The sequence below is a fragment of the Phalacrocorax aristotelis genome, chromosome 14 (genome assembly GCF_949628215.1).
Source record: "Phalacrocorax aristotelis chromosome 14, bGulAri2.1, whole genome shotgun sequence".
Lineage (NCBI taxonomy): Eukaryota > Metazoa > Chordata > Aves > Suliformes > Phalacrocoracidae > Phalacrocorax > Phalacrocorax aristotelis.
Window position 1 is genome coordinate 3,269,644 of NC_134289.1, and position 13,722 is coordinate 3,283,365.

Genomic DNA, 13,722 nt, shown 5'->3' on the forward strand with positions numbered 1-13,722 from the left:
ACACCTGCAGCTTACAGCCATCTCCTCTTCAAGAATGCTGATGCTAGAAGCATTTGAATATTTGACATTCAGGCTATTTTGATGAGTCACAATCAATTACCACAGAATCAGTACTTTAATTTGTTCACTTTCCTAATGAACACTTACATGTTGAAAAACAACAACGCAGAACAGAAATACAGTTTTACCCTGGGACAGGAATCCTTCACTGCTTCAATATGAAGGATTTGTACCACATTTTCATGTAGGAGTTTCAACGTGATGTGAAAATTGCACATTGGCAGAAGAATTTCTTTATGGTTAGAAACTTGGCAATGATCTAACCAATTCGCTCATATTCTAGAGATTGAGGGAAGCACTAAAGAACAGAGGTTTCGGAAAACCCTGGAGCGGGCATGCACTCAGACTATCAGAACATGATAACCTCTTATGGCACTAAGGAAAAAAAAAAAGAAGTGGTCTCTCTGACGCTCGTCAAGACCGCTGGCGAGTTTGTTTACTCAAATTCAAGTATCTCTCTTCATTATCATGTTCCAACAGGTCAAATACATGAGTAACAGGAACTTTTAGGTACAGTATAGAAAATTGTACATGCATCAAAATAAAATTTAACCACTTAGTGTCAACATTTATAAATGACACCCTTGTCCAGAACAAACTCACCAGGATGTAATCAGCAAAGACTCAGCTCCTACATCTTTGCTTTCCAGGAACAAAAACTTATGGACCCCACCTCCCTGATGCCCAAACTCCGGGAAATGTTTTATTAGCAAACTCCATGAAATAGTTTTATGAGTCAGGGAGAGTAATCTGAAACTTCAGGGCTTCATCTCTCAGAACGTGAATGGAGTTCTCAGTGACATTTTATTCCTTCAAGAGCAGCCAGACTTTGCTGCTAACAGGAAAAGTCTCAGAAGGAAAACCCAACCCAGACACAGGTTTTTGATTACAGCAGCGTTGGCATACAGCACTACTCACAGTGTAACTATCCCTTGAAAGAAACAGCACACCCATGAGATAACACAGACGTCACAACCTCGAGATTAAGATGAGCTCAAATGTGTACTTGACAAAAACACAGAAATACCCAGTGTCGTGTTCTAGTAATACAGAAATAACTTCCTTTTAGATAAAAGCAATGGATAATTTAAGGTTAAAACAACTTCCATATGCATCAGTACTTGGCCAAGTAAAAAATATCGAGTACCTGTACAGTCAAAACGGGAAGACAGAAACTAAATATAGTTGACTGCAACTTCTACAAGCAGAGGTCTCTCTCAGACTGTAGCTGCCCCGGCTGCAGCACTCTGCAATCCCTGCTTCTCTACCTCTGTGCCACCTTCTCTACTTTTTGTGCCTTCTGCCAAAGTTCAGAGCGCTCAGTCAAGAACTCAGCCGCTGAAAGTCTCACATCGAGATTATGCAAAACATCATCTTCAATCTTAAACCTGTCAACCAACCACACCCTTCAAAGAAAAATGAAATTAAACCTCTGCTGCCCTGATCATCTGGTCCTTAAGGGTGCAGGTTAAAATGTCAGCTTCATGAAAAGGCCTTTCCTCTAGCTCTGAGGTAGTCTCTCTGTCCCAGGTCATCAAGAGCTCCATCTTACACAAGCTGCAATTACACTAATGTTTAATACAAAACTGCCCTCTGCCACCCCACTCTTTGGGTTTTGCTTTGTAGTCATTTGCATGTTAATAAATCAGAGCTATTTAATTTATGGAAACCAACACAATAGCCATTAATGCAACTGTGTCAGACAAGGCAGACAAGTGCCACACAAAAGGGGGATAAGAGCTCTCCTTGTCTCATCCTTCCTTCCCCCCTTGTTTCTAGCTGTCCTCCAAGCCTTTCCTTGCCCTGTCAGTTCTTTTGGTAAAATTAGCTGAACCACATTAACAGTTAGCCCAGGGAAGCAGGAGTTAGTTAAGACACATGGAGCCTAAGGCCACTTAGTAAGAAAGGTGTGCCTCCTCCCTCCGCAGTGGGGAGAGTCCTCCGGAACCAGCCAGAGCAATGATGAAGCTGACAGTAATGATGGGTGGGGTTTTAGTTTTTTATTTTAGCTTCTGGAATAAACCAGCATAACCTCCCCCACAGAAGTGTCCTCTGGTCTGGGGAAGTTAGCTTCACTGCTAGAGATTGCAAGTGAAACTAAGGCTTTCTAGCAGCAAAGACAACCCTGCCCACCCTGCCCTCTCTCTGAGCAGTTCGTATCATTCCACTTGTCTATTAGTAAAGCCCTCACACAGACCATCTTCCTAATCCTACTCTAAATACAGGTCTGCATTTGGGCAGTTAGTTCTTGATACCATATGGCAGTAGAGTCAAGTTTCAACACTGCTGTAAAATCAAAGGTAAAGTTGCCCTTTAGCCCCATCTTGCTATAAGCCTTTTATGTTTTCTGTTCATAGTTTGCTGCTTTACATTTGTTTTACAGAAGCCACACAGAACAGCAGTGTAACAGGCCAAAAGTGACACCTGCGAAAAATGCAACATAATCAAAGGTTAAGCTGCATTTTGGCACCATGATTTCTTTCCTGCCACTGCCTTTTACACAGAAATTTACCCAGACCTATATCTTCAGAACCTCTCTAGAGTTTTAAGATCTATGTTTTGAACACACTTTCTACTGAATAGCCTCAGAGTAGTACACATGTATTTGAAAATAATTTAATACCTATTTTCTGACAAAGAACATTCTGTGCGTCATTTTAGTTTCATACTCAATGAGAGGGTACACACACTTCACAGGACAAAAGATTTAAACCATGACTATTTAGCAAATTATGCATTGTAGTGATTAAAACAAGACAAGCATCCGAGAAAATACACATGCTGAAGCCTGATGTATATACTACACTGGAAAGTCTTCAGTGACATGACAAAGAATTTGTGGTTTTTCCCCCAATTACAAGTGAGCAGAGGATTTGTCAGACATTCGTTTTATAGCTTCTGCTGTCCACTCTATGCCTCCTTCCTCTTGATGATCAGAGGCCCAACGTTGTCACCAGTTTCCTCGTTATGCTTTGTGTGAGAGCCATCACACAGCGGGAACTGAAAAGAGAAAGAATAAACACATCTAAAGTACATCCAGAGTCAGAATTAAGAACCTAGACTGAAAGTTCATTAGAGCGTCTTCTCATTAAATCCACTGACTGCAGACCATAACTCTTGTGTTGGCATCTCAGGGCTCCCTGAATTTTGGCTGAACACCAGTTTTGTCCATGCGAGCACACAGTGGACGAGAGGCTTGTTAAGAAAAACCAGCAACTCAGCTCCACTCTATTTGGTGTTCCTGCCTCAGGCCATTTGCTGGTTTGTTTTTTTTTTCTGGTTTTCCATAGCACATGCTGAGAAAAAGGACAGTTTCCCTAGCTCATCTGTTATTTAAGAGAGACACCTATATATCAGTCCTGCCTCCAGACAGCTAGAGTGGCAAGCTGCCTTTGCATTATCCTGACACAGCTAGCTTATTGACACAAAGGTCCCTTTGCGCAAGGTGGCTTCGGCATTAGGATTTTGACACGCTAATGGAAATTAACTGCAATTCCAGCTGACATGGCTATTCATCAGGGGTAGCACTGAGAAAGTAATTTGAAGAAATGTTTATTCCATAAAAAACCTCCGAGAACAGCCTAGTCAGAGAAAGACCCACAGGGACTCCTTCAGCCAGCGGTAACTGCCCAGTCCTAGACAAGTCACAACCACTCTGCTTCTGGGCAGCTCTTTTCACGTGCAAGAGCTAAAGGAGACACTGTGAAGCGACAGAGTCAGTTAGATCTCATCACTTCTCAAGGATTCATTGCCAGGGCTGTGCCTCGTCTGCAGAGGAAACTCTGGAAGTTATCACAGATATCACGCACCACTGTTTTGCATTCAGGTACTATTTTGTTTGATTAGAAATGATGGGAATCAAAGTCAGGCAATGCTCAGCTGTTGCCTTTGCAACAGCAACATTCCCTTCACGGCACAGTCACAATCAGTCTTCAACACTGCGCTGATCCCAATGTTCATGTCTCAGTCATAGCCCCTGAAAAAAATTAACACCCTATCACCCACGCTCAGTTAGAATAAAAGATTTCAAAGCACTGCACAAAACCAATATAATGAAGACAATATACTTGGAAAAAAATTCCCAGAGCTCTAAAAATAAAGCCATATGCCCTGTAGGGTAGCATGTTGGGGGGGTGTATGTGTGTGAGGTGGGGATTTTTTGTTTTTCACAGTTACAAAATGTCAAAACCCACACTATAAATGGCAGTTGATGTTTCCAAATAAAGAAACCCTGAATTCAGAGGATACGCGTGTAAGCTGATTCATGCAGGAACGTCATCATCACATCAGTCATTTGTAACTCAATGAGTCGGTACTGACAGATACTTGGGAAAAATCTGAGTAAACCAGAACATATGTTCATGGGACACTGACCACCTTCCAACCCAGATGTTGCTGGGCCAGTTGTTTTTCTGTGCAACACCACAGTCCACTGGCCTTCACAGAAGCATCGACCAGCTTCCATCAGATATTAACATCTCACATGCCCTGAGGAGGCAAGCTACAGCAACGTCATCACTTCAAGTTTGCAAGTGACAAAAATGGTGGGATTCACAGGCTTCATATAACATTGAGACATCTTTAACAGCTACCTACTCTGACCGCTCTGACTTCATCCTCTGGCTCAGCTGGTCTCAGAACAACTGGCTCCCAGAGGCTGGGACACTAGACTTGAGCTCCTCAGAAAAAAAAAACCAAAACAACAAACCAACAAACAAACAAAACCAAGCACCACAACTTTTCCAGAGCACCTGCTTGGCCACCTTGAAGACCAGATACTGAATAGATGGGTCCTGGGCCTGACACAACATGCTCATCCTTGATTAAGATAAAGCAGGCTAGCAATAGCAGCCAAAGCTCAAACCCTGAGGGAATTGTGCAGCGATCTGGACAGCTCAGCTTATTTCCCTTGACAATGAACAAGTTTAGATTCTCTACCACTATTTCTTCTGATGTTCTGCAGCACTGTTCCTTGACCCGCAGCCTGAGGTCTAATACTTCTCTGGAGGACACAGAAGTTGCAGGTTATGGCAAAAGAAAGCAAATTAATCTTTTCGCCCCAGCTCACACACTTAAAAATGCAGAAGGGTAAGAAAACAAATGTTCTAACTTTAGACTAATTACAGTTCGGTTTTAATACAAAACTCTTGCCTTCACACTGGTAAATCTGAACACTGGGTTTTCCCACCACACTTGAAAAGCAGTGCTACGAAGTGCCTGCAGTGCATAACACTGAATAGGAAAAGGCCATTTAAAGAACAACCTACCACTTCCTGTATCAGATAATTACATCCCAAGACAGATTTTTAAAAAATCCACATGTGGTATCTTCAAATAAACACATGCATTCCTCGAAGACTTTGGCCAGCATAAACAAACAAGCAAGCCTTTGAAGTATATACTACTTCAGAAAACAAAATCAACTGAAAACAATCCTGCCCCTTTTTTAAGAGTTACTGCTAAACACCCTGGTATAGTCCAACTGTTTTGTTATTCCCTGTACAAGAGGAACACCATGCAAAGTCAGCTGTAGTGCATGCAGACCATCAGTACACACAGAAATATCCTATGGTTCATAACACTGCTAATTCTATTAACAGCCTCAGATGAGGCTAAATCTGATGAGAAGTGCTCACACAATCATACAAGAGGACATTTCTTCTAACCTGTGTATAGAATAGAGATCTCCATACGCCACTTAATTAACAAAAACACAGCAGGTACTTAGTGCTTTTGAAGTAATTTTAATTTCCTGCATTGGAAGCACACACATTCTACCATTTTACCATCATATAAATATTATCTTACAAATTTTAACAGGATCTTAGTTTGAGAACTGTAAGAAACAGATAATGTTAGCTTATTACTTCCAAAGATGACAAGCATGTAAGAATGGTGCATGTCTCTGTATTTTATTACCACTTGGCAATAACTGACCTTGAGAAGAAGCACACGCGCACGCCATCTTAAAGATCATGCTACCCACCATACGAGGTCGACCAATCAGGCCAAGAGGAAGGCAGCAAAACTGGAAAACGCGGTCTTTGAAGCACAACATGCTGATTAAAGTACTCATTATTAAGCATCAGTAAAAGAAAACAAATGCCTTCAAAATTTTCCACAGACCTCCTTAATGCCTTTACAAGACCTTTCAGATCAGAGTTCTAATAACGGACTCATTATAAGGTAGCCCCACCTACTTCCTTTTTAGCATGTGACTACAGAGCCCTAACTCAGTAGGACAGTACTTTATTAAACTGACAACACCCCTGCAATATATGCCAAAATGTACTTAAGATTTGTATTTCACATAAAAAAAAGATAGTATCAAACATTAGCTAGAATATTGGCAGGAGCTGCAATGCAACCACTAAACCCAGACACTATCTTCCATGTCTGTTTAGAAAACAGAGAAGGAAGCAGAAAGTAGGAACACCAAGGCTCAAGTTAGGAATTTTTTTTCCCCAGAAGCACTGAAGGAGGTGCCTACGCTACAGCAACCTGAGATAAATCCAAATTAAAATATTAAAATGAAGTGCAGCTACTTAGAGCAGCCTTTCTCTTCCCCCTTTTGTTTTCTGGAGCTGTAGCCCTTGCAGCAGCTTCCAAGGCTGGATTCTGGCTGTCAGCTGAGACTTACCACAAAGATTTAGCAGCAACGGTGCTATACAGATGCATGATACCTGCATGCTGTAGACCCATCAGCACTGCATATAAACGCATGTATACAGTTATGATAAGTAACTTAGTCCACAGAGCACCCTGGGGCAATGGCAGGGGGACACGGAATTTTGCTTTTCAGTTCAGACTCCAGACATACAGCAGCTCTCCTTTCAAGGGATTTGCTTCTTCAGAGCTACAGAAACATTTTCTTCACTATTAGCACTGATCTTCAGGCCTTACTCTGAGTGACAGCATAAATCTATATAGTTTTATGGATTAAAATACTGCTACATCTCACTGCAGAATAGTTTAGGTGAAGAGAAGTTACCTTCCTCTACATAAAGCAGTTTGAAAATAACTTTGTTGAAAGATGCAGGCACATGAACAAAATTGGACCATTTATTCTTCTCTTACCTTCTTAGATCTCCAACAACGACAGTACACAGCCTTGTCTCCCAGATCTTCCATATCAAATGCATGGACTACCTTGGGATTATCCTTCTGGATATGGAGATTCACCATTGCTTTGCAGCATTTGTCTTTAGAGAGAAATTTTTTGTAAGCCAGATACCCAACAGCAGCTGCTCCAGCAGCTAAGGAGACTGCAGCAATCCATTCAACTGGAATAAAAGAGAAGGAAAGAGAGAATATCACTTTTTGACCACAACATTCTATTAAAACTACTCAGTAGTGCCTTCATGCTTCTGGCAACACCCCTACCTTCCAAAAGACCTTTTTGTTCTGTACTGGTAGTGCACTACTTTAGAATAATATATTCTTTTGACACTTACCTAGTTAATCTACTCCTTTCTCCTGATCCCAGTTCTCCTTTACCCCGCTCCCTCTTACACAAGGGTGACAATTAACCTGGCAGGGTTTGTGGGGTCTTTTTTAACCTTTTATTTGGGAACCTGTGATACCAATATTGGTAGTATACTGATTCCAAGTTCAACACATTAAACCAGCTGTAAGTACACCCTGTAGCAGCAAAAACCCCTGTTGTTTGTTTCAGTTGCAGGAAAGTAGCTAAAGAACACTCCACATCAACAACTCAAGCAGGATCCCCCCCAAGGTATGGGTACTGAGTAGCTTGTAATATAATGTATCTCACAACTGAAAATGTTAACAGGTGTTTGGCAATGGGGAAATTATTTAATAGACTACCACTTCAGAACAGTAACAAAAGCCAGTTTAGATTAAATCCCTACTGTGGTGCACAGGAAAGATATGGATCCAGAAAGATTACATTTAAGAATAATAGCTCAAGTTTATTTTAACTGGATTAAGGTCTGACTCTGAAAGACAACTTGCATTAAAAAATCCTCTTTCCACCACGTCCCATCCTCACTTCCCCCCTCCCGCTAGATACCTCCTAAATCCTTGCAGTCTCGCTCACTTGGTACCATTTCCTTTTGTGCAAGGAGTTTCCCTACTTTTTTGTGGCTCTATTGTTTCTCTCTGCCTCATGAAAATATGCTGGACTTTGTCCCAAAGGTTCTGGCTGCAGCAACAGCCCCAGTCGTTTCTCTCAGAGCTGCAGACAGCTGCTCCTTTTTTTGCTTTTTATCCACCACTTCTATTCACACATGTACTCCTAACATGTACATGCAGAGTCTGGCTGAATCTACAGTCAAATAAAGCAAAGGGGAATTCAAGTTTTAGCACATTTACACAACATAGAAAACTAAAACTGTTTCCAATTGGGAATTTCTATCTTGACCTTCAATGTTTGCATTGGATTTGAAAGACGCCAAGCTACATGGCATCTTTAGGGCAGGAGATGTTACCATGTTAACTCCAAGAAGAAACAAAAAGCCTTTGTTAATTCTTGCTGCTTTCCACGGCTAACTGACTTGTATTGCCACTGTGAGCTTGCACTAAAAGGACCAAGGTTTTCTGCCCTGTCCCACAGCCTTTTCTAAAATCCATACCTGAGGCCTTTCCTCAGCTAAAACACTGCATTAGCTCATACGCACCATGCTGATCCACAAAGGTCTGGATGTCGCAGTATGTGGAATTAGACAACTATTTGTATGATGGCTGCAGCCCTGTAAGATCAGGGAAGGCAGGCACTTCTTTAGAGTCTTACTGAAGGAGTAAAAGATGCAACAATCCTTCAGAGTTCATTTTCTTCATAAATGAAGCAGAAGAGACCAACATAAACCGAGACCTCCCCTGCAAATGAGTGACAAGCCCTCCCTGTAACAACAGGTTGATATTAGGATACAGAAAACCGTCTTTAACATCAAAGAATTTAGGGCATGTTTCCCTGCTCCCAAACCTCTTAAAACAATAAAAGCCCCAGAGAACGTATTGTAAATTCTGCATTTTGTATCCATCCAGTGAGTTTTCACCTCTTTTATCTCCCCATTACAAACTAGCCAGAGTAATGCATTAATTTTAACACAGTAAAGAAGGGAGAGGTGAAATTAAAGAAGGGATTCTATGAAAATCTGCTTTAATTTAGCAAAACAGCCCAAACTAATCCAAAGAACAGCCCCAGCTTAAATCAGAGGCAGCAGCTTCTTCCAAAAAAGCCACCACAGAGAGTCTGCAGCACCCTTTCCCCTTGTCGCTTGAGCAGGTTTCCCCAAGAAGAGCAGGGCTGCGGCAAGGGAGGGAGGTACCCAGCCAATTCAGGGACAAGCTGGGTCTGACAAGTTCAAAGTGATTTCTGGCAGCCACAACAGCACCAGGCAAAACAGAGTAATTGCCCACACTGGGGATTTGAGAAAAGCAGCAGTTGCAAGGATTGCCCAAGCTGCTAGCTGGTGTGTTGCCGATAGATCAAATCTTAACCAATGCTTTTAAATAACTGATATGGGGACAGCGACAGACTGTATCCATTCCATCAAGGAAACTAAGGGGAAAGAGTGTCCTTAACAAAGACCAAGGATGATACCTCTCACTGAACCACCCTTTAAGGTGCTGCACCTTAAGGAAGCTGATCTTCTATTGCACCTATCCAAAAGTCCAGGTCAGCAAAGCAAACCAGCAGAGGAAAAGTTTCTGATTATAAAAATACTTCTATGACTCACAGCACGAGCAGGGAAGTCTGTACTACAATTCAGCAGCCTTGCAGCACATTCAGAAGAGCTGTCCTGCACACCTACAGCTAACCCAGATCCCTCTGACCACCTACCACAAGAGCTGCACATCCAGCTCAACAAGCAGATATTGTTAATTTAAAGTAATTGTCACCTCCTAATTTCAATGACCCTCTACTACTTCTCCCCAGGGCCAGATTCATCTGTTACACACACAGATAGACTGTATACACAGAAACAGCTTAACATATTTTTTGCTCATAATAGATCATAGTGTCTTTTTTACTGTATTATCTTTTTTCCATCACTTCTCTGGAGCTCTATCAGAGTGGAAAATCGTAGCAACCAACAATACAGGAAATCCAAACATTTAAGGCAGTCTGTTCTTTAAATTTCACCATTGCACAAATAAATATCATGTCAATTTCTGAAAGTGATTTGAATTTAACAAATGGACTTTTTCTCTCTCTTATGATGATCATCCTGCAAGGCTTCAGAGTTAATAGGTGTTGTTATCAACTACTGTGGTTTTGATTCAGAAATGGATTTGGAAGACCTGGAATGCCCATTTCATCTTTCAAACTAAGTTAATCATAAAACCGCACCTGGAAGGAAAACCCTTTTCAGAGGTTTTGAAATACTTTAAACTCCGTTTGAAGAGGCCTCTGTGATGCCAATTGAACAGTGCTCTGCCAAACTCTTAAGGTCATGCACGTATTACTTAAAGAGGCATCTGTAAACAGAGTGACATTGATGTGGAATGTCAAGGTTTTTTATTTCTTTTGAAAATAAAACCGCTAAGAGCAACTTTTGCATTATTATTAAACAAATCCCAACTCTGCTATAATATCAAAACACAGAGTTATACGTCACTACAGGACAAGACACTAAAGGCCACACATGGCTAAAAATTCTTTCAATGTCGTAAGCACTACACAATGGAAAAGGTTTGGCTAAAACTCCAGAAAAATTAACACACAAAGGAAAGAAGAGAAGGGAAGAGAAATGGAAAGAAGGAATAGAAGCCCGAACAATGCAATCCCAGGAGATCAGGCAGTGCACAGAAGTAAACAAAAAAAAAAAAATTAAAAATCAGAACACGAGAACAGAAACAAGCCGATGGCGGGAACTGATTTTCTTCTATATTCTTTGGACATATCCTAATGAACAAGAGATCTGGATCACAAAGTCTCTTCCCTTCTCTCCCTGAACAGCTGAAAAATTGCTCTGGATGTTTCCAGATCTAGGCAATAGAGGTCTACCAGAGAGTTCAGACGGATTTTATCTGCAGGAAGAACATGCATTTACCATCTACACTGTAACTGAGACAGTCTTGGCTCTACCAGGAGTACACGATCCTCATTATGACACATATCAATTTACTTTCCAGGAACTGGCAAAAACATGGAAGATAGTTGTACCTCTACCAAGTTAGTCCCACACAGTCCTAAGAGGCAATTTTCAATTTAGTGCTGCTTAAAAAATGTTCACATTATTTGAAAGTCAATACAGAGTAATAACTCCAGACATGAAAATCTGTATTTTTTGTCTTCAGAAGCACTTATAACTTTCAGGCGCTGTTCTCCTCCTTTTGTTGCCAATGAAGAGGCTATTATTGTCCATGAGTTGTTTACGACAGTCCAGTAACTGCACACCATGAAAGGCCACCTTTCTGCAGGCCATGCTTGGAGAAACACGTGGCACTTGCTTACTGAGGAGTTGTCCAGGATAGCTGGCTGCACTGAAAGCCTAATCGTAAAAGCCAACCAGTCAAGCAGATGAAGTCACTGCTGTCACCTCACAGCATCAACAAGAAATGGGATTATGACTAACAGGTTTAATTTAACTGAAACCATAAGGTAAAGAGGCCACCTGAGGCAGAAAGACTGTTGGATCTGGGCAATAAGCAGCAAAGGCAAGTCGCCGTGATCAGATCTGTGGTCAGTGTGGGGTCCCACCTGCAAACAACCACATTACTCCCAACAAAAAGCAGTAGCTGCGCTATTCATTGCCTTCCAAAGGCACATATGCACACCAATACACACAGAAGCAGTTAACTCTCCAATTACTACCAGGAATTAAATGCCACAAAAATATGGGAAGTTTCTGGTGTCTAGTTTTCAGCAGGGAATAAGGCATTATTATGATTTCCAAAATTCATCAGCATGAGACATGCACAAGCTGAAGACAGAGCTGTGACCTGCCAGTTGCCAAACGAGTTTAATCTTGACAGAAATCACATTAACCATATGCTGCTGCCTCCTCCTAAACAAAGCACCCTCCAGACTGCCCTGATCAGCTGTTCCCCTGCTTTCTTGGGATAAGGAGGGTATTTTCAGTTTGCTTCAGAGCATGTTCTTCTCCCTCCCCCACAAAGTAAGTTTTCTTCCCAATTTCTAGTGTATAGGAACTGTTCTAATTCTTGCAAATTTTTAACTGACAGTAAGCTGCCATTGGGAATGCAACCTGGCTGCAAGCTATTATCAAGTCATCCTCAGGGCTTCGGCTGGATTATTTTAATAAGCACAGCCTTCCATCACTATAACCCACTTTAGACTATAGCAATGCCTTTGCCAACATCCTCTGGACCAGCAGTCTACCCACCCCACCAAAAAATAAATGATCTATCTGGATGGAGCCCCCTGACTTAAGGGCATAACCCATCAGCAGCTTTGCAACTGGAAACCACAGCCACACAGGTGAAGTGGGTTTTTTTTGTTTGTTTTCTGAGAAAATCAGATAATTCAGCTCCCCAGTCTGTTCTCCATCTATCCGAACCCTTTTGTCCTGCCCGGTTGCCCAACGGCATTTAAAACACACCACACGACTTCAAGTATGGTTTAGGTCAATCACTACACAGCGCCAAGTATCACTGTTATCCCTGCTATGAGGATAAGTTAAAAACTCACAAATTGACTGTTTGTCGTGGAATTTACACCCGGTAGCTTGACATAAACTACGGGGCCTGAGACAAGCAGCGGGGGAAGGCAGAAATAAAAGAGCGGTGTCTGCAACGAGCTGTCCCCTATGACAGACCGGACCCAGCGCCGGAGGGGGCGGGGGGGGGGGGGGACGGACGCGAAGCCCACACACAGGGGGCGGCCGCGCCGCCATTTTGTCCCCGGGGGTCTGAGGGGCGCGAAACGCGGGGTGAAGCTGCACCCCCCACCACTCCTCTCCCCTGCCCAGCCCTCCCGCACCCCCTTTCCCTGCCCACTCGCACCCGTCCCCCTCTCCCGCACCCCTACCCCGCACGCCGGAGTTCTGCCCCGGCCCCATCGCTCCCACGCCGTAGAGGGCAGGCACAGCTCCCCGGGCCAACACGCAGGCGCCACCGACTGCCCTCCCGCAAGATGGCGGCGCGGCCCGCCCTCTTAAAGTCCCCCGTGCGAAGGAGAGGGGCTCTGCGGTCAGGTTGGGGCTAGTGTCGAGTCGCCGGGCGGGGAAGGCGCCCTTACGGAGCTCCGTCACTGGCCTGGCGCAAGGCTTTCAGTGGGGGTAAAGTGGGGCTCTGAGGCCTGCAGAGTGCATAAAACAAAAGTGTAAAAGGGGCAGTGGGCATCGTTGTGTGTCCTGAGGAGACGCCAGCTTGGCCTGGCATTGCAGTTGTCCTCTGCTAGCAATGCTGTTGAGCACATTCAGTCAGCAGGACTCTGCAAACCGCTTAGAACATACTGCTGTGTGGGCCCTCGGCAGTGTAGCTGTGAGAGATGGACTAAAGAGCGATACCCTCTGAGTGACAGCTGCCTTAAACCTCACAAGCTTGGGTATTGACTTGAGAATTAATAGTCTTGACTTAAAAATAGTATCGGAGTCCTATACCTGATTAAGGACTTGCTAGGCTGGGACCTACTCAACAGCCTTTTCAACCAGCACACCTCTCCTGTTCCTTTCATATGCCATGGTGAATGTGACATCTGGGTGTTTTATACATATGAAATACATATAAACA

General features: G+C 42.9%; 1 protein-coding gene across 1 annotated transcript; it reads right to left on the reverse strand.

Annotated features, from left to right (window-relative positions):
• Positions 1–96: 96 nt before the first annotated feature.
• CISD1 (CDGSH iron sulfur domain 1) lies at positions 97–13,145 on the reverse strand. Its single transcript, XM_075109648.1, has 3 exons — positions 13,019–13,145; positions 7,138–7,343; positions 97–3,060 (listed from the first exon to the last, which is right to left on the reverse strand). The coding sequence occupies exons 1-3, from the start codon at positions 13,047–13,049 to the stop codon at positions 2,971–2,973; spliced, it is 327 nt and encodes a 108-aa protein (XP_074965749.1). The 5' UTR covers positions 13,050–13,145; the 3' UTR covers positions 97–2,970.
• Positions 13,146–13,722: the final 577 nt, after the last annotated feature.